The sequence below is a fragment of the Arachis hypogaea genome, chromosome 1 (assembly GCF_003086295.3).
Source record: "Arachis hypogaea cultivar Tifrunner chromosome 1, arahy.Tifrunner.gnm2.J5K5, whole genome shotgun sequence".
Taxonomy (NCBI): domain Eukaryota; kingdom Viridiplantae; phylum Streptophyta; class Magnoliopsida; order Fabales; family Fabaceae; genus Arachis; species Arachis hypogaea.
In genome coordinates this window covers 98,346,751-98,366,093 of record NC_092036.1, presented here as the reverse complement: position 1 = coordinate 98,366,093, position 19,343 = coordinate 98,346,751, and the positions used below count along the sequence as shown (strand labels likewise).

Sequence of the window (19,343 nt, the reverse complement as noted above, 5' to 3'; positions counted from 1 at the left end):
GAAAGCAAAATACGGAATATAAAATTTTCCCCAACAATGCAAAGAAAAATGAAAAGAATATAAAAATAGGAAGTGGCACCACCGAGTTGTCGAAATTATATCTTCGGTATTCTATCCCTTTCTGAGTGTCTTCGCGTGTGTTGGCCTCTTTGATTCCATTGCTCATCAGAGGGCTCCGGTCAACACCGTCGGCCAAGACCCGAACCCTCTCTCTCACTTTCTCTCTCTTCATTTCTCTCTAATATTCCCAGAAAAACCCTAAAATTTAATAATAAGAAATTTCCTCATTTTCTTCCCTAAATTCTGCAATTCCAAAGTCAACCATCCCAATCCAGTTTCAAATTATCGATCTCCACGCCCCTCTTCTCTTTCACTCAACTCTTCGAGCCGCGGAGCTATGTCGTCCGAGATCGAGGTCGTCGAGGAGGTCCAATCCGCCAATCATAATCAATCGCCGCCCTCAGCTTCCAGCGACGTCCCGGAAGAGATTCTCCGCAACGACGTGTACGCCGCCGCGGCGTACGGGGATCTAGAGAAGCTGCAGAGGCTGGTGGAGCGTGAGGGATGCAGCGTGTCGGAGCCTGATGGGCTTGGCTACTACGCACTCCAGTGGGCGGCTCTCAACAACCGCACTGCGGCAGCTCAGTACATCATTGAGGTTCTTTTTCATTGGTTTGTTGTTGATTTTTTATTTTTTATTTTTGCTTTTTTCTAAGCTCTAGCTCGAGCTCTTGAAGCTCTTTTTTCCCCGATTCGCTGCTGTGTCCTGCATTCCCTGAAAGCGTTGATTGTGTCGGTGTTTACTCTTGCATTGTAGGAGCTTATGCTTTTTTGTTGTTGGAGCTGTATAAGAGAAATCAATGATGATGATGGTTCTAGTTTTAGAATTTGTATGGTAGCTTGGCTCAGCTAGACAGGTAGTTGATCATGCGTGGTTGATGGAAATGGAAATTGAGTATGACTAATCATTTGTTGTTGTTTTGATTGGCAGCATGGGGGAGATGTGAATGCCACGGATCATACTGGCCAGACAGCATTACATTGGAGTGCAGTTCGAGGTGCTATTCAGGCTGCGGAGCTTTTACTCCAAGAGGGTGCCCGACTGAACGCTGCTGATTTGAATGGATATCAGGTTAGATTGATTTGGTTGTTTCTTTTTTCGGGAATCTGGATATCACTGGGGTAAGGATCAAAATCATGAATTTAGAAATGTGAGCTTTTAGAGTGACATGCCATGTGCCTCCAGTCTCCTGTTGTCGCCTGCTAGTCCTTTTGGCCAACTCTATTGGAGGTTCATAAATATTGGATGTTCACACCCATGAAAATGTTGTCATCATTGCATATCTTGATTAAATTTGTTAATGAAAGTTAACATTCACTCCAGTCCAGATCATGAATGTTTGGAATCCATATTATGCAAGGAGATATTGCTTTTGCTAATTCGAATTGAAGGGTGATATAAAATCGGTCTATCTCCGCTATCATATCCATAGGTAGCGCTCCCCAACCAATTCATTTTAACATGCCATAGCTTTGGCAAATTGCTTAGCCTCGTTCATCTTTGGCATAAGTGCGCTTGATTAGTGAGCTATTATATCCTCTTTCCCTAGAAACCAACCATATATATAGCTATCCAAATTTGTCCTGCTATTGTCAATTTCAATATGGAATAAAAGTAAAAAATGAAGCCCTTCTATATTTGTCTATAATTATGAATTGAATCTTGATGAATGTCTAAAGAAATTGAATCAAGAAAAATCTAAAAGAAACAGATTATTTGTTCTAGCTGTCAATGTTTGTTATCTGTCCCTTGCAATTGTTCGTCTGTATCTGCGGGTACTTGGACTAAGTTGGTAGTTATGAATTCTTCTTTTGCTTGAAGGCTCTGCTCTGTGTAGGACTGTAGGTATAATTGTTGATTTTATTTATTATGATGCAGACAACCCATGTTGCTTCTCAATACGGTCAGACAGCTTTCATTTACCACATTGTTTCAAAATGGAATGCTGACCCCGATGTTCTTGATAATGATGGAAGAAGCCCCTTGCATTGGTAATCAAGAATTTGCATTCAGACTTCTTTTTCTATTTGATTCACTGCTCTGCAGTCAAGCATGGCCCTTCATTGGAGCTGATAGCTTGATACACCGACAAGTGACAAGTTCATTTTTAGTATGAGTCTCTCTGATATGTATTTGCTTGGTTTTGACATCATGTTATCCTCCCCAATCAAACTTTTGCTGTAGTTGGTTTGGTTATCGAAAACAGAAATTGACCCTAGAAGTTCATTGGAAGAATATAAGTGGAATCATAATGTGGGAAGTAGATCCAAAATTTGTCCAAGCTGAGAATGAAAATTTTGAAATGGTTTTAAAATCATATGTTCCAGTCCTAATCTTCCTTTGACAATTAAGTTTCCATTTTCCAATTACATTCGATTATTCTAATATGGAGATGCTTGGAATATATGCCGTGTAAGTTCTCTTGGTACACTACAGTCTTCATTTACTTTGTGTGCCCATTCTTTTTGGTTTCATGTGTCCATTTTCTATTTAGAAAGATGTTTGAAAAGGTCATACTTCATTGGATAAAAGGTGTAATTCTTCACTATGAAATGCTGGAATTGATTCTTCTCTACTGGTTGGAATTTCAGGGCTGCTTACAAAGGTTTTGCTGATTGTATACGTCTTCTATTATTTCTTGATGCACATAGAGGACGACAAGACAAAGAGGGTATGCTAGATAGCTCTAACCTTAACTATGTTAGAGATGATTTGATCTCAAGTTTTCAAAGCATTATAGCCTTTCCTATTTCTGTTTGTTTATTCAGGTTGCACTCCTCTTCATTGGGCTGCTATTAGGGGTAACTTGGAGGCTTGTACTGTCTTGGTACAGGCTGGCAAGAAGGAAGACCTGATTGTGACTGATAATACAGGCCTTACACCAGCACAACTAGCTTCTGATAAGAATCACAGACAAGTTGCTTTTTTCCTTGTACGTGTTTTATAACCAAAATATTGTCAGTTGTTTAGAACAATGTCATCTGCTCTCCCTCCTTTCAAAATATATTTGCATCCAAACTAGAATCACATTTCTATGGGTTGTTAATTCCAAATATATGCCTTGCAAATTTTACCAACTTATCTTGATGAATAATTCCAAATCTGCTTAGCATTTTTGTTATATTTGGTTCATGTATTGACCAGTTGCAAATACAAAGCCTTTTTTGTTTTATTTTAAATTTGATGAATCTGTTATGTAGGGAAATGCCCGGAGGCTGCTTGACAAACGCTGTGATGGGAACAGTCGTCTTGGGAAGATTTCCAAATTAGGACTGGCTCCCATACTTTGGTGTATAATTTTTCTGCTCTTGGTCACATATATTCATTCCGTCATATTGGGTATCAATCTTGACTTCTACACATGAAATAAGCTGTGTGCATGTGAACAGTTATATGTCTATTTGATGGTTTCCTTACTATGTTTCTGTCCTGTCTGCAGCAACAAATCTGCCAAAGCTGACAGCTGCAACTGGCCTTCTTGCATGGCTTGGAGTTTTACTTGCAACTGTTGGATTGGCTATGTTTTACAGGTGTAGCAGGTAAGTGATATGGACTTTAGAGTTTAGACTTTATAACTTCTCATGATTCATGAATACGCTATAGGCTACTATATGTAAAAGAAACATAGCTTCAATGTGGCATGTGAACTGACACATAAATAGATGCATATTATGAGTTGCTGTTCTATCCATATTTGGATGGTTCTTGTTTTCAAATACCTGAGATATTACTTGAGATAGCTGTCATTTGTTTTGTTATCTTATTTTGTTAATCTTTCTATTTTAACCTTTTTACAGCAAGGATCCAGGTTTCATCAGATTAAATAAGAGTGACACTCAGAATATGAAAGATGATGTGAGTTTTGTTCTGTTCTTTGTGATCCTTGTCTATACTTTGATTCTCGCCCACACCCTCTCATCCCCAAGATTGTATAAACTCCATTTCTACCTTGGATGATTTCTTTTTTGTAATATCTCGTGAGCCCATCAATTCTCCTCTTGATATGTTCAATACATATAATAAGTGTATATGGCATTAACATCGAAAGGTTTAATGATGTATTGCAGGAGCCTCTATTGAAGATTGAGATAAATAATCCTGCTTTGCTAGCTGGAAATTGGTCCCAGCTCTGTGCAACATGCAAGGTGAACAATGCTTTCTTTTGTTTGCCTGACTTATTCTTGGGATGCATTCTTTACTAGCTCAATTTGTGTACCCTTGCTTTAAATGATTTTGTACACAATTTCATAGTACTTTTTTCCTTAGATTGTCAGGCCTCCTCGTGCAAAACACTGTTCTACTTGCGACCGTTGTGTGGAACAATTTGATCACCATTGTCCTTGGGTTTCCAACTGCATTGGGAAGGTACTTCTGTTTGATCAATGTACATGACTGTCATTTAAATGCTAGTCGAGTAAAGTAAGATTTTTCATTTTGTCAGTGAATTCAATTGAACAGAAGGGTGTAGGTAGAAAAATAAGCCTCAGATATTTTTTTCCTGTTTCCTTCTGGGTATTTATATGGTGCAGACAATTTAAATAGGTCTATGTTGATTTTGTGGTATGTTAGTGACTATCGAGTTTTAAATTTGTGTTATACCATTCTTATGATGGATTGTTCTATTTTGTTGTTAAGATATGCCATATACATTTGTAGAATAAGTTAGGATAGACCTTCATTACTTTCCCACTTTGTTAATAGAGTGAACTGCCATTTTTATTCTTTTAACATAATTATTCTTTCCTTGATTAAGTATGCAACTTGCTTTGTCCAACTCATTGAATTGAAACCCCACCCCTCTCTCTTTTTTCCCCTCTTGTCTCTTTTAGATGTATTGACTTCATTTTGTTTCATTTATGTTTACAGAAGAACAAATGGGATTTCTTTGTCTTTCTTGTTCTTGAAGTTTCAGCAATGATAATAACCGGTGGAGTTACTCTTTCAAGTATGTTTGTTGTTGAGACATAACGAGTTAAATGTTACCAATGCTCTTTTTTCTGAAATATAGACTGATGATGGAAACTAATTTTCTACATACAGGGGTGTTAACCGATCCAATGGCTCCTTCCTCATTTGGAGCATGGCTTCAGTATGTTGGCAAGGAACACGTTGGTGCAATATCATTTATAATTGCTGATTTTTTCCTCTTTTTTAGCGTGTTTGCTTTGACTTTTGTTCAGGCTAGTCAGGTATGATTGCCTTGGAAGCATCATTTTGTTTTCAATTCCTTTCATCTATGTATTTGGATCTGATGCAGAAGTTTTCTCTCATCTGACCTAAAGTATGCCTTTCCTTTTTTCTGTAACCCAGATTTCGCGCAATACTACAACAAATGAAATGGCAAACGCAATGCGGTATAGCTACCTCAGAGGTCCAAATGGTAGATTCAGAAACCCATATGATCATGGTTGCAAGAAGAACTGTTCTGATTTCTTGATCAATGGGTACAACGAAGATATAAATATTGATGAATTAGGCAATTCAGAGGAGGGTATTGGAATGACGAACATCGGAAGGGGCTCGAACTTCGCAAACGGGGACTCCCATTCTCGTTCTCATTCTCATTCTGAACGCACAAATGGGCATCATGTTATTAATGTGAATTCCAGTAGTTTCAATCACGGTCACCGTCATGGACATGTTAATGGCCATGTTCATTCTGCACATTGTAGTCACAATAACCATGGCAAAGCCAGAAATGAAAGCATCCCATTGGGCTTAGGTCTTGGCCTTGGACGGAACAGCATAGTTGCATCCTCTTCATGATATTAACACGTCCGCTTGTACCCAATTGTAATGATGTATATCATAGGCACACATCCATGTTAGTTTTTACGTTAATATTCAATTTTTTATGGCTCTTTTCTACCTTCACCAAAGTGCGATTCTCTGTTTCCCTCTTCTCTTCTCTTGCCCATCATTTTAATTTTTCTTATATTCCATTTTGTAAGTAATTCAATTTGCGATTATAGCCGATAACGAACTTGTTTCGCGTTGAAACCGAAGTTAAAAGATGGAGTAAAGTACTAATCCGATCCCTGTCCATTTCCCAAAATGTCAAGACGATCTTTAACCAAAAACATGTTCCAATACGGTCCCTAACCCTGTACTTCGTCTGTCAACCCGATCCCTCCGTCACTTTCACGGCCAAAAATCGATGGAAAATGCTGAGGTGTGAAGGCAAGGGAGTGACACGGATGGCTCGGATGGTTATGTGGAAGATGGAATCCTACGTGGCTAGATGAAATGGATATGGGCCTTTTTGTCATAGCCCACAACACAAAAACGATGGTGTTTTGAGGGTTCTAGGCCTCCTTTCTAGACTGGTCCTCTATGTTCCCTGTTTCCTGTATGGAACTAATACCACCATGAGCAACAGCAGAGATCGTGAGATTGGAAGAGATGCGTCGGACGATGAGGGTAGGAGTATTTCTGTGAGCTCCGTTGGTAGTGCTGGAGCCAGGATGAAGAAAAGATTTGTTGCCCCGAAATGCAATTGTGGGATTCATGCAATTCTATTCATATCATCAACAAAGTCGAACCCTAAGAGGCTATTCTTTGGATGCCCAAATTTTAAGGTATGAAACAGTTAGTTATTTTGCTATTCATCCCAAGATCTGTAGCAGGCATCTCTGCATTAATAATTTGAGTTTGCTTTCTTGTTACTGTGCAGATTGCACAAGGTGGTTGCAAATATTTTCAATGGTTTGATGAATATGTTTCACTGATTGAAGAGAAGCAAATAAATGCTGGCAACCCTTATGCTCAGAATCGAAAGCAAAACAATTTTTTGGATGCAGATGTTTGGATGGAGGAGAAACTGACAAAGCTAGAGGATAGAGTTTTTGGGTTAGAGTTGCAGATGAAAAATTCTAGCCACAATAAGTGTAATTGGTGGTTTAGTCATCCATTGATAGTTGTTATATTTGTCTTTGGAGTTGTATGTGTAAATTATCTCCTTTAGAGTGGATAGTGGATAGTTAGTGTATCTTGTTTGTTTTGTGTTGGAAGTTTCTGTTGGTGAATTAGTTGTATTGTATCAGTTAATAATGTAAATCCGAGTTTATTAAATGAAACAATTGTGTTGGTTTTTTGGAAAAGGGACATTGTGTAAAAAAAGTAGAATGTGTTATAATCGAATCCTTTCATACCATGAAAAGCAATTCAGTAATAACTAACAGTAATATGTAACATTAACAACTGCAAACAGCCACCAAATGTCAACATGTTGTTCACAAAATAACCCCAAAAGTGGGCAATATATAGCCCTATACCAACATCAGCAACACCAAAATAAAAACAGTATTGTTGACCTTTAATTCACATATGCTATGAAAACAGAAAGCAAAAAACTGTTTATGATTGCTATATGTAAGCTAGTTTATCAAAAAGTCAGCGTCTTCTTTTAACTAGATATAAACCTAGGACCACACTTCTAGTTCTTCCTAGGAGGCCTAAACCCAGGAGTGGGGATAAACTTGAATAGTCTTGATGCAGTTCTGGAAGCTGCTGCGGCCATTGTCTCGGCACTAAGACCATGTGGTTGACTTGGTTTAGGCATCCTTGATCCCGTAGGAACATTAGTATCATTGTTGGGTGGAATTTCCATATTGGTAGGAGTGGGAGGCCTGAAGTGAGGTCCTATGGTTGGAGGAATTTGATTTACCACAGACCCTTGAACAAAGGTGGAGGAGATTGGTGGCCTAACAATTGGTTGCTTCATCCTTTGTGAAGGTGGGTTATTGAAGGTGGGGATGTCAGATGCTCCCTGTAAACCAACAGGATTTCATTATATGAAACAAAAATTAAGCTAAGACATTACTATTTACAATGCAATTGTGAACTACACTAGGCACTTACAACTTCTGGTTGGGGAGCAGACTGTGAAAGAGGAATTTCATCTCCTTGTCCCAGTGTTGTACCTTCCTTTGATGTCGATTTAGGTACCTTCTTTTTTTGTTTTTTTTTGCCTTTGTCTACATTCATGAATGAAGGTTGTGGTAGGCTTAGAGAAGGGGAGTTGAATCTATGCCTTCCTTTTAAGTTGCTGTTATGACCCTTTTAAACAAAATTACAATTCTGATTCTGTTTGAACTCAGCAGCGGAAATTTATGAGACAATTTATTTTTGTCTCATGAATATCAGAAAACAGAACTTAGCAGAGAAGAGAAAAGCGAACACCAGCATGTATCCTGGTTCGGTTGCCTTGTGCTATGCAACCTACATCCAGTCTCCTCCACAACTATGGAAGAATTTCACTATAGTTAACAGTATTACATACACCAATTTCACAGGATTGACACAATCCTTTCACACTCAAGTTCTAACCTAACTTGACATTGGCTATGCTAATACCTAACTATTCACTCTTAGTGCTAACCCAACTAAGAAAGGGGCACCTCACAGGTACAAGATACAAGACATAAACATACCTAAAGAAATCAGAAAATAACTCTAGGCTTTTCTCTCAAGTGTTTCTCTCAGCCTTTTTCCACTCATGGCTTTTTCTTAAGCTTTCTCACAATGCCTTTTCTCTCAAGAAATTACAGAAAGATAAACTTAGAAAAGTACATTACAATCAGTAAAACATGAAGGAGATTGACTTCATCAGCAGCCTCTTTGCTATGTGCAAAACCAGATTTGCAAACCTCAGATCCAGTTCTTCAGTGTTGGCCGAACGCTTCTTTGAAAGAGAGCATTATCCAAGTAGAGAAACTTTACAGAACTCAACTCACAGACTCTGGTTTTCTCTCCTTGGTTTCTGAATGAACAACAAACCTCTTTAATCTCCTTGCATGTTGATGGGTTCATCTTCCTAGGTCAACTCCTTGAGCACTGAGCTTTACCAACCCACAAGCTCACTTTTTCTTCTCAAACATCAAAGTAGGACCTTTACTTCTGACTTTTCCAACTTGACCGAAAGCCATGAAGGAGTAACCGAAATTGTCTTCCAATGGTCAACCAAATCTGAACCATAGAGATGCAACTTGGTCCCCAAGAATCTCTTGTGACCGTGGATTTGTAGCAGTGAAGAACAGAGATCAACTTTTTTTTTAAATGCCATTTTCGGATAGAGCAGAGAGTTAGGAAGAAGAGATGAGACCGAGTTGCATGTATGAGGAAAAGATTTACCTATAACCTAAGCTTGATTTGATTTGGATTTGTTGAGATGACTTCTACCTTTCAAGCTTAGTTTCTCTTTCTTGCTTCTTTGGTGACTATCTTGGTGAAGAAGCTCTTTCTCTCTTTCTCTTTCTTACTTTTCTGAAACTGATTTGACTTAGACCACATAAAGAGGAACGTTGCTTTGGTAAAAGCAAGTGAGAGGGAATGAAGGCTTCAATCTTGTATGAGAAGCTTGGTGGGATTAACTTGAATTGATGGATACAGGCTTGGATCGGGTATCCATTAGCTTGGCCCGTTTTGATTTCTCAGCTTTGATTCCTTTTTGGGCTTTGTTTATTTCATTAACGCATTAGCCTTGTTTTATTTTCCATTCCATTTGGGCTATAAATCAGATTTTGGCCTGCAGCAGTTTTATAAATAATTAGTAATATGAAATTATAATTAATCAACACTAATTATTTATTTGCCCAAAAATAATGTTTGTCATCACTAATTAATTTAGTTAATTTCTTAACTCAACAATGAATAGTACTCTATCTCAATCTAGAGTCAACAATAAAGATGATGAAAACATGTACACAAATTAACCCTACAAACTACTTACCACAGGGTCCAGTATTGTTCCTTCAACACTAGTAGTCATGTTGTTTTCCTCACCAACCTAGTTCTATGTGGATCATCATACAAAATAAGCATTTAAATACTGGATCAATCTTTGCTATAACAATTAAATACCTAACCAATCTATCATGTGACACTTAAATCCTTAACCATTATAAAATTATGACAAATCGAACCCTGTAGGAGGCATACCTGTGTGGTGCTAGCAGAGTCCACTGCTAGAGCAGACTGCTTCAAACCTCTCCTTTCCTTCTTCGTCATAGGCTTTCAATTTGGGTCTTTGGGTGGGTTGGAGCATGTTTTATAGTAATGACCCTTTTAGCCACACTTGTTACAAGTCACTTCGAATGACTTTTTGGCCTTGTGGGAATTCATCTCCGTCTCCAAAGAATCAACTTTTCTTTTCATCTTTGGACGATGTGCAGCTTTCTTGATCGGGGGAGGTAGTGGCTATGGTGAATCAGTTGGGTTTCAGTATTCTTCGCTGTTAATTGGATTAATGCAGACAGAATAGGCTGATCTAATAGCATCCAAAGTGAGCCATTTATGCACAAAGTCCTCTGGCTTCAACCCCATCTTAGCCATGACTACAACCGCATGTCTACAAGGCATGCCTGCACACAGATTTTGTTAAAAAAACACTAACTAGTTAAAGACTTTACATTTGTTAACTAGACTAGTCATATAGGATAATGAATTGTATACCGGTTAGCTGCCACACATTGCAAGTACATGTCTTGCTTTGTAAATTTACTCCAACTTTGTGCCTTTGCATATGAACCTCAAACAGTACTCTATCAGAATCACCAGCCCAGGTTGCTCTCCACTTGGTACTCTTGGGCTTGACATGTCTCCTTGCATTCATTCGGGACCACTGCATATGCTATGACATAGAAGTGGTTATTTGTGTCTTGGCCCACCGCACTCAGAAGCTGGCCACCATAACGACCCTTCAAGAAGCAGCCATCCAATCCTATCAGTGGCCTACATCCCTCCTTAAACCCCTTCTTACAGGCATCTAAACTAATGTATAACCTATCGAATAGTGGCAGGGATTCAGGTTGGGGAATTACTTCCATCAAGGCAGTTGATCCTGGGTTACTTCTGTGCAATTCCATCAGGTAATCCCGTGTCTTTCCATATCGTGCCTTTTCACTCCCAACGACAACCTCTCTCGCAACCTTCAATGCTCTAGCTACCATTCTAAGATTCACTTTCACATTGTATTCATCTATGATATGCTCTCTGGCTGCACCTAGCTTCAGATCAGGCTCTGTGAAGAGCTTCTTAACTAACTTATCAGTAACCCATGCTCTATCAGCCAAATTGCTACCAAAATCCCTTCCACAATTGTGTTCATTGTACAGAGTTTTAACCTGGAAGCAACCCTTTGAATTGTTCCAACTTGTAAAAATTAGCCAAGGACATTTTTCACCTGCACAAACTGCTCTCACCCTCAGCTTCTCATTCTTAATGTATAAAACATCTTTACCCTCGTACACAAAATAATCTTTCAGGACCCTCTTGAATGACTCTATGGTGGGAAACAACTGTCCAACCTTAAATTCGACCTCACCATATTTAGTGTCCTCATCAAAGGTATCATAGGCTGTTTTACCCTCATCCCCAGATGAAACTGGACTGTTGAACACCTCACTTTCATACTCATAAGGTTTCTCATACTCACTATCCAGCTTTGCTGCAGTTGCCTCCGGTACATGGGCTTCAGCTCCATTAGCAGCATTTGTTGTATCCTGCCCAGCAGGCCCATGTTGTCTGGAGCTTCTTGGGCCTCCCAGTTCTGGCCCAGGCCCACTGTTCTCCCCCTGTATACCTTGCCTACCAAGCCCCTCCTTTAACACATGTTTTCTCCTAGCACCAGAGTATTTCCTACTAGCCCTTCTTTTAGCTGTTTTAGGGGACATCTTTGGCCCATCTTCTGCTGACTTAGTCCTCTTTTTCTTACCCACACCAGTTTTTTTTCTTCCTTTAGGTGACATCCTCTCTTTAACTCTCTTCTTCTGCTTGTTCTTCTTCTTATTCAAACTGTCATCACTCCCACTATTATCAGACTCATAACCAGGAGGAGGCGGTTTGTAAGCCTCATCTTCAGCGCTTTCGTATCCATCATCCGAGGAAGATGATGATGACTTAAGGGAATTGCCATCACTGGCAATCACATCCTCCTCTACAAACCCCTCATCAACTACCTCTGACAAGTCCACAGGATGATCAAAGTAGATGTAAAATTCATCTGTATGTCTGTTCTTATCAATACCCTCCCTCAGTTCGTTAATTTCTTTATCCCCATGAATGGCATGAAGGCCAGATTCCATATCAGAGGCAGTCATATCACACCAGTACATTCCCTTAAACTCAACATAGCCTAACTCTTTAAACAAAACAACCAAATCAAAGTAATTAATCAGGTCAACATCTATTGGTGGCCACCTATGAACTTTTCCATGCATGTAGGTAAGATTTCCTTCACTGTCCTTCGTGAAATTCTCCCCATGGTGAAACACAGGGGTAACTAGACATTCAGACATCTGGAAAAGGCCAATAAATTTTTTTAACTCCTAAATAAAAAATTTAAACATGCAATACAGTTTCTTCAATCTTACATAAATTTAAACAATCAATCCTAATAATTTGTTCCAAATATCACTAGTTTTTTAACTCATCTCTACACTTTCATTTTATTTAAATACATAAAACTACTAGGATATGGCAGCAAAAATTCCTTTTTTAATCTCTCTCTACCCCACCCACGCTGAAAGAAAACAACAATGGTAGAATGAAGACCACACACAAGCAAAGCAGTGAAAGGGACAGTAACGACACCTACCTCACCAATCAATGCTGTGTGCCAAACCGTCTAACTTCCGTCAAGAGCGCCATTCAACAACCGTCTACGTCTCCGTCAAGAGCTTCGTCAGCAACCTTGTCACCAAGAATTTCACCAGTCACCACTGCCTTGATGGAGAAGAGAGTTGTCTGCTAGGGTTTGGAATGTAATTGTATTACATATTCAAGGGGTCTTTAGGGGATAATGTATAAGGCGCGAAAACAAACGACGCCTGGAACCCTCAAAACGCCATCATTTTTGTGTTGTGGGCTATGACAAAAAGGCCCCTGTCCATTTCATTTAGCCACGTAGGATTCCATCTTCCACATAACCATCCGAGCCATTCGTGTCACTCCCTTGCCTTCACACCTCAGCATTTTCCGTCGACTTTTGGCCGTGAAAGTGACGGAGGGACCGGGTTGGCAGACGGAGTACAGGGTTAGGGACCGTATTGGAACGTATTTTTGGTTAAGGATCGTCTTGACATTTTGGGAAATGGACAAGGACCGGGTTGGTACTTTACTCTTAAAAGATGCTAGTAGCTCACCCCAAAAAAAATAAATAAATAAAAAGATGCTACTACTACGTATGACTGATAAGTGATAACCTAGCTAATGTTACTCATCCGTTAACGCGGTTATTGTTTTATGAATGGTATACTGATGTTTGTTTATACAAAGATGTTTTTATACAAAGATAATATGTTTTTTTTTTAAATAAGAGCTCAATATAATAAAGTAGAGCATACAGAGCTAGACAGCAACTCTAACTAAAACTAAGCACGCACCCGGACAACAAATAGTCCCCGTGTCATTTTTGGCATAGCCATCAACAACAAAAGAGATCAACACCTATCCACTCATTAACGCTAGTCACAGTCATGTTGATGATCTCTTCAACACTTTTATTTTTATTCTGAAAAATCCTCATGTTCCTTTCCATCCAAATGTTCCACACGATAGCACAAAAGCATCTTATCCTATGCTTGTGATCCTCCTTCCTCATCGATTCTTCTGTCCAACTTAAAAAGTGCTCTTTCTTTGAACTCGGATACGACCATTGATGGCCAAAACCCGACATCCAAGCACTCCAAACCTGCCAACCAAATGCACAGCCTAAAAACAAGTGATGTACAAATTCCATATCATTATTACACCAAACACAGACATTATCTTCTGGTCTGACAATTCCAAATCGGCTTAGCCTTTCCTTTGTATTCACCATGCCTATCAAAACAAACCAAGTAAACAGCCCCACTTTTGGTGGAACCAGACCTTTTCAAATGGTTCTAGTAAAGCTGTAACTGGTTACCTCCTCTGGAATCAATTCTTCTTGCATCACCTGCACAAATGAGTTAGTTGAAAAAATACCTTGCCTATCGTATTTTCACACCATTCTATCCTCCCAGTTACGTACTAATCTCACAGGTCTTAGAGCCTCATGTAATTGACGCAGGAGTTCTAACTCCCATTGGAAGAGTTCTCGCATCCATTGGAAGTTCCATACCCAGTCTAGCCCATCCCAAAATTCACAGTCCCCAATGACAAATCCACAATGGTTTGAAACAGAGAAAAGTCTCGGAAACCGATCTTTTAGAGATCCACAGAATAGCCATACATCCTCCCAAAACCTAGTCCGTCGCCCATCTCCGATCTCCATTGACAACCCTGTAACCAGCTTATCCCTTATACGTTGATTCGTGTTCTGTAGCTGGCATATATCCTTCCACGAGTCTCCTTTAGTAGGTAGTACTTGAGTTGGCAGTAGCTCATTGGGATTTAGATTATTATACGAACATACGATCTTCTTCCACAATGGACACTCTTCTTTTACAAACCGCCACCACCACTTAAATAGAAGGGCTGCATTACAAATTATAGCATCACCAATTCCCAGCCCTCCTAGTTTCTCGGGGGCTTGCACTACTTCCCATCTTACTAGTGCCATACCGTTTCTCCCATCTTTCTTATTCCACAAGAATCTTCTTTGTAATGAATCAATTTCTCAACAACAGCCTTTGACATCTTGAACCAGCTCAAATAATAAACTGGAAAACTATTCAAGACCGACTTAATAAGCACCAACTTTCCAACTTTGTTTAGCACCTTAGCTTTTCACAGGCTGAGTTTCTTCTCCAATTTGTCTATTATAGGCTTCCATGTCTTCACCAACCTCGGATTTTCTCCTAAAGAGATCCCAAGGTATTTAACTGGAAGAGTGTCCCCCTTACAACCCAATAAGTTGCACATACGCTGGACTCACTGCTCATCACAATTAATTGAAATCAAACTGGACTTATCAAAATTGATCCTGAGCCTTGGCATCAACTGAAAAAACATCGCAGTAACCTCTTGTAGTTCTGAATAGACTCCTCTTCTGGTGGACAAAACAGAATAGTATTATCAGCAAACTGTAGGTGCGACAATTTGATACTATCTCTCCTAACCAACAACGGTGATATACATCCGTTCCTGATTGCCTCTCCAACCATTCGATGCAGCATATCCACAACTAGTACAAATAAGAAGGAGAAAAGTGGGTCACCTTGTCTCAAGCCTCTTTCCATTTTGAATGGCTTAGATGGCGAACCATTTATCAGAACCGACATAGATACAGTTGTCACACACTCCGTAACCCACGCTCTCCATCTATGTCGAAAACTCATCTTTTATAAGATAATGTCCACAAAACTCCACTTGATTCTATCATATGCTTTCTGAAAATCTAACTTGATTATTGCTGCCTCCTTTTTCGTCAGTTTAAGCCAATTCACTGTTTCACACGCAATAAGTGCCCCATCATATATTTTCTTTCTTTTGACAAACGCATTTTGAGTATCTCCTACTAACCCCAGCATCACAGCCCTCATCCTCTTATACTTAAGAATTATCAAATAATTTAATTTATTTAATAAAATTATTATCTAACAATTTCAATTATAATTTTTATGTCAGTATTCTCTTTAAATTATTAATGTTTTTTATTCCAATCTTACTAAACGAGTAAAAGATGATGTCTTTTCCGTTCTCTCGCATTTTTCTTGTTTTCCACGGTATTCTCCAGTCCGACAGGTCAAAGACAAATTGGTCGCGATACTGAACTCAATTTGAGGGTTTGCTGTATGCATAAGATGGGATTCAAACTCCCAACTTCCAATACTTGTTTAAGCAGACTAGTGAGCTAATCATTAGACCTTATTATTTTATTTTATTTTATTTTTTTAGTCGGATGGATTGGACAACCCCCAATTCTAAATATCGAACCCGGATGTAGCGTATTAAGAAGCACATGATTTACCATCTGAGTTAAACCTCAGCTGCAGATTGTTTTTTATTTGTGTGGTTACCAATTTACTAGTGGACGTGGGAAAGGTATCTATTCATACTAGGCCCAAATAATTAAAGTCATGGTTCAAAAGAGCCAATCCATTCTCCATGGATCCAGTGAAAACTGTCCAGATCCAAAGAAATCAGTCCTAGAGTTATAACTTATAGGGGTAACTTGTCACCCTACTATTAAGGATATTATTATCCACAACTCCTTAACTACTTCAACAATAGTTTCTTGTGATATAACTATATAAGGGAAGAAATCACCTTCTATCTATAAGAAAAGTGATGACTAAATCATCATCCTCTTTTATAAATATCTTATCTTAGGAAATTTTCAATTTTATTATACTAAAAACATGTTTAAATTCTTATTAACTATTTTTGCTAAATATTGGAGTGTTTTTTTGGTATTTTCACCGACTATCTTGGAGATGATTTGAAGCTATGTTGAACACCTTTACCTGGGAACAGTTCCATTTGTTAGAGTCGAATCTATTATTTTAACGTTTGACTGATTCTTTCGAGATATAATGAGTAGTTACTTATTTATAGGGGTATGGACCATTTTCGATTAAAAATAATTGTCTAATTTAAAAAGAAAATTGTTTTTTCTTTCCATTGGAAAATTAATACACTAATACATTCTTTTCTAATTATATTTCTATTATTAATTATTCAAGAGAAAATGTGACAAAGTAGCAGAAAAAATCAATTACATGTACCAAGGATATTTTTATAATTATATTATAACTAATACAGATATTTTTAATATTCGGGACCTACACCTACATAAATTCAAACGTTTGAGTGTTCGATAAAGAGTGTGTTTGTTTTGTTGTGTGATTGTGTCTTTTTCCCTCAAATTATTGCCGCTGTTTTGCTTTTGCTGGATGCTATTAGCAGTTGGCACGTCGCTTTAGGATTTATATTTGATATATTATATGAATTAATATTTACATCTAAGTATTTGTATGTAATTATTTAGTCATGTTTATTCTTTGTTATCAATTTATAGACGACAAAAAATAAATAAATATTAGGGGAGAATTAATTTGTGAAATATGTATCCTTTTATATTTTAGTAATGTCTTTCTTTTTTTGCGTTTGGATGCAAATTATAAAAAGGTATGGAACAGAGAATAAAATAACTGTGTGTTATTTGGTGTTTAAAATAATTGACACTTATATTATATACAAGTAATATTATGGACAGCTCATCAAATCTTTGTGAAGATTTCTAAATTCTAACAGATTCTAAAATAACAGAATGTAAAACAATTTGGGCTTGTGTAGGTTTGTGATGGGTTATTTGCATACTATGGTCCAATAAATTGTTTCAAGCTAAATGATGCATTGACATGTGTTTTATTTATAGTAGCTATACCTTTATTTTGATAGCAATATTTATTAATAGATGGATAGAATAAAAAAAATTTATTTAATAAATTTGTATGAAGTATTTACTAAAAAACGAGTAATTATATATCAGGAAGACAAAATGTTTATTTATATATGTTTATATTTGATCCAAAAAGATAAGCCAAGTCTAAAAGCAGAGATAAAAGGTAAAAGGATATCTACCATATAAATATTTTTGGAAGATGATAAAAATTTTAAGAGGTTGGATAAAATATTACAGGATTATAATTTTTTTTTTTGAAAGAGTTATAACTAATCTTAAATATTTTTCGTTTACTTTTAAAAAGAGATCTTAATAACTCCTAAATAAAGGAACGGTTATCCACCATAAAAAGTGGGATGACTCCAACAGTGATTATTGACTCATTACTTATAAATATATTGACATTTTTATATATACTTAAGTCTCAATACTCTATAAACCTGTTAAAACTCTTGTTGATTTAGACATTAGAATGACTAAGTCAAAAACCACCTCATACACCTGCTAAGACTGCTAAGATTCTTGTTGATTTAAACATCAAAATGACTAAATCAAAAACTACCTCATGCACGATCCCATTTCAGATAACCATCGAAATAATATATATTTCAATATCTAATAAGAAAAACTAATCTCTAATTTATTAAATATAGATATTATAAAAGGTTAAACATTTCATATTAAGGAGTTTAGTCATATTTGTTAGTATGATATACTATTTCTCCCCAAAAACTTCTCTTTATTCTTATGGGACCTCGTTTTGAAATGTGAGATTAAATATATATTTTTTCTGAAAGGCATTTCATAATTGTAGTTATTCTATATATTTTTTTTAGTCAAAATTCTATAAGTCTTAATTATTTTATTTATTTCTCCTACAATTGTGATAAAGAGAAAGGGCAGAAAAGAGGAAATTATGTGAGTAACAAATGATATACAACTCAGAGAAAATGATCCACAAGTTATAAAAGATTTGGTGGTGCAATAAGCGACCTAAATGATATTTGACTATTTTTCAACTTAAAAAATGTCTTCCACCCATTGATTTGCTCAAGAGAATATAAAAAACGACATGATTACATTTAAAGAAAAACAAGGGATCTAACCATTTACGAATATAAAAAATAATTTTTTAAGAGTAAACATAACTCATTCACCATCCAAAGAAAGAAAAGCAATAAAGCATAATGAGGGGTTTGAAATTTCAAGTGTTGAAGTCATTGTTGCACTTAGCAGTGTAGATTACGCAGTCAGCTAAATTCAAAGTCGGGCGTGGATTTCATTTGATTAGGACTTGGTTTAAATCATTTAATTAGCATGAGTTTAAAATTTTTCAGCAATAACGCACTTCGATCTTTATTATCTTCATATACATTATTTCATCTTCAATTTTAAAAGTAAATAATCTATAGTGTATCAATGTCACAAAAAAAAAATACTAAGAAGCAAATTACTAATCAAAGTTAATGATATTTATATCAAACTTCTATTCTGAATTGCTTATCATAAAAAAATTACAATTAAAAAAATACCATATTATATATAAAACTCTTTAAAACATATTATATATAAAAGTCTTTAAACTTAATATATCAAAATTAAATTTATATATTATTTTATTTTAAATAAATTAATAAATAGGTCACGTGTTAAATGAAATTAAAATAAAAATTTTACATAAACATTTAATTCAGTTGTACCAATAAATTATAACTCAAATAATATAGGTTTAGCTTGATAAATTTTTTACTTTTGAAAAGTAGTTTATAAAATTTAACTTTTAAAAGATGATTTTTTAAAAGTTGTAACATTTCTATTTGGTAAATCAAATTAAAAATTATTTTTAATAAAGACAAATAACAATAATTGTGTTTAATAAAATAGCTTTTAAAATTTAAAAATACTATAATAAATATAAATACAAGCATTAAACTTAAAAATTAATTAACATAT

The 19,343-nt window shown here is 36.6% G+C and overlaps 2 protein-coding genes across 2 annotated transcripts; one reads left to right on the top strand and one right to left on the bottom strand.

Annotated features, from left to right (window-relative positions):
* LOC112701363 (protein S-acyltransferase 24) lies at window positions 1-5,940 on the top strand. Its single transcript, XM_025752133.3, has 13 exons — window positions 1-658; window positions 992-1,132; window positions 1,940-2,052; window positions 2,653-2,732; window positions 2,830-2,993; window positions 3,262-3,400; window positions 3,501-3,600; window positions 3,859-3,916; window positions 4,129-4,206; window positions 4,328-4,426; window positions 4,928-5,006; window positions 5,102-5,250; window positions 5,372-5,940. Exons 1-13 carry the CDS (start codon window positions 398-400, stop codon window positions 5,825-5,827), a joined length of 1,917 nt encoding a protein of 638 aa, XP_025607918.1. The 5' UTR covers window positions 1-397; the 3' UTR covers window positions 5,828-5,940.
* A 9,039-nt stretch (window positions 5,941-14,979) lies between these two features.
* Window positions 14,980-15,525, bottom strand: LOC140183754 (uncharacterized). The gene is made up of 2 exons (XM_072232681.1): window positions 15,386-15,525; window positions 14,980-15,304 (listed from the first exon to the last, which is right to left on the bottom strand). The coding sequence occupies exons 1-2, from the start codon at window positions 15,523-15,525 to the stop codon at window positions 14,980-14,982; spliced, it is 465 nt and encodes a 154-aa protein (XP_072088782.1).
* Between the last annotated feature and the right edge of the window lie 3,818 nt (window positions 15,526-19,343).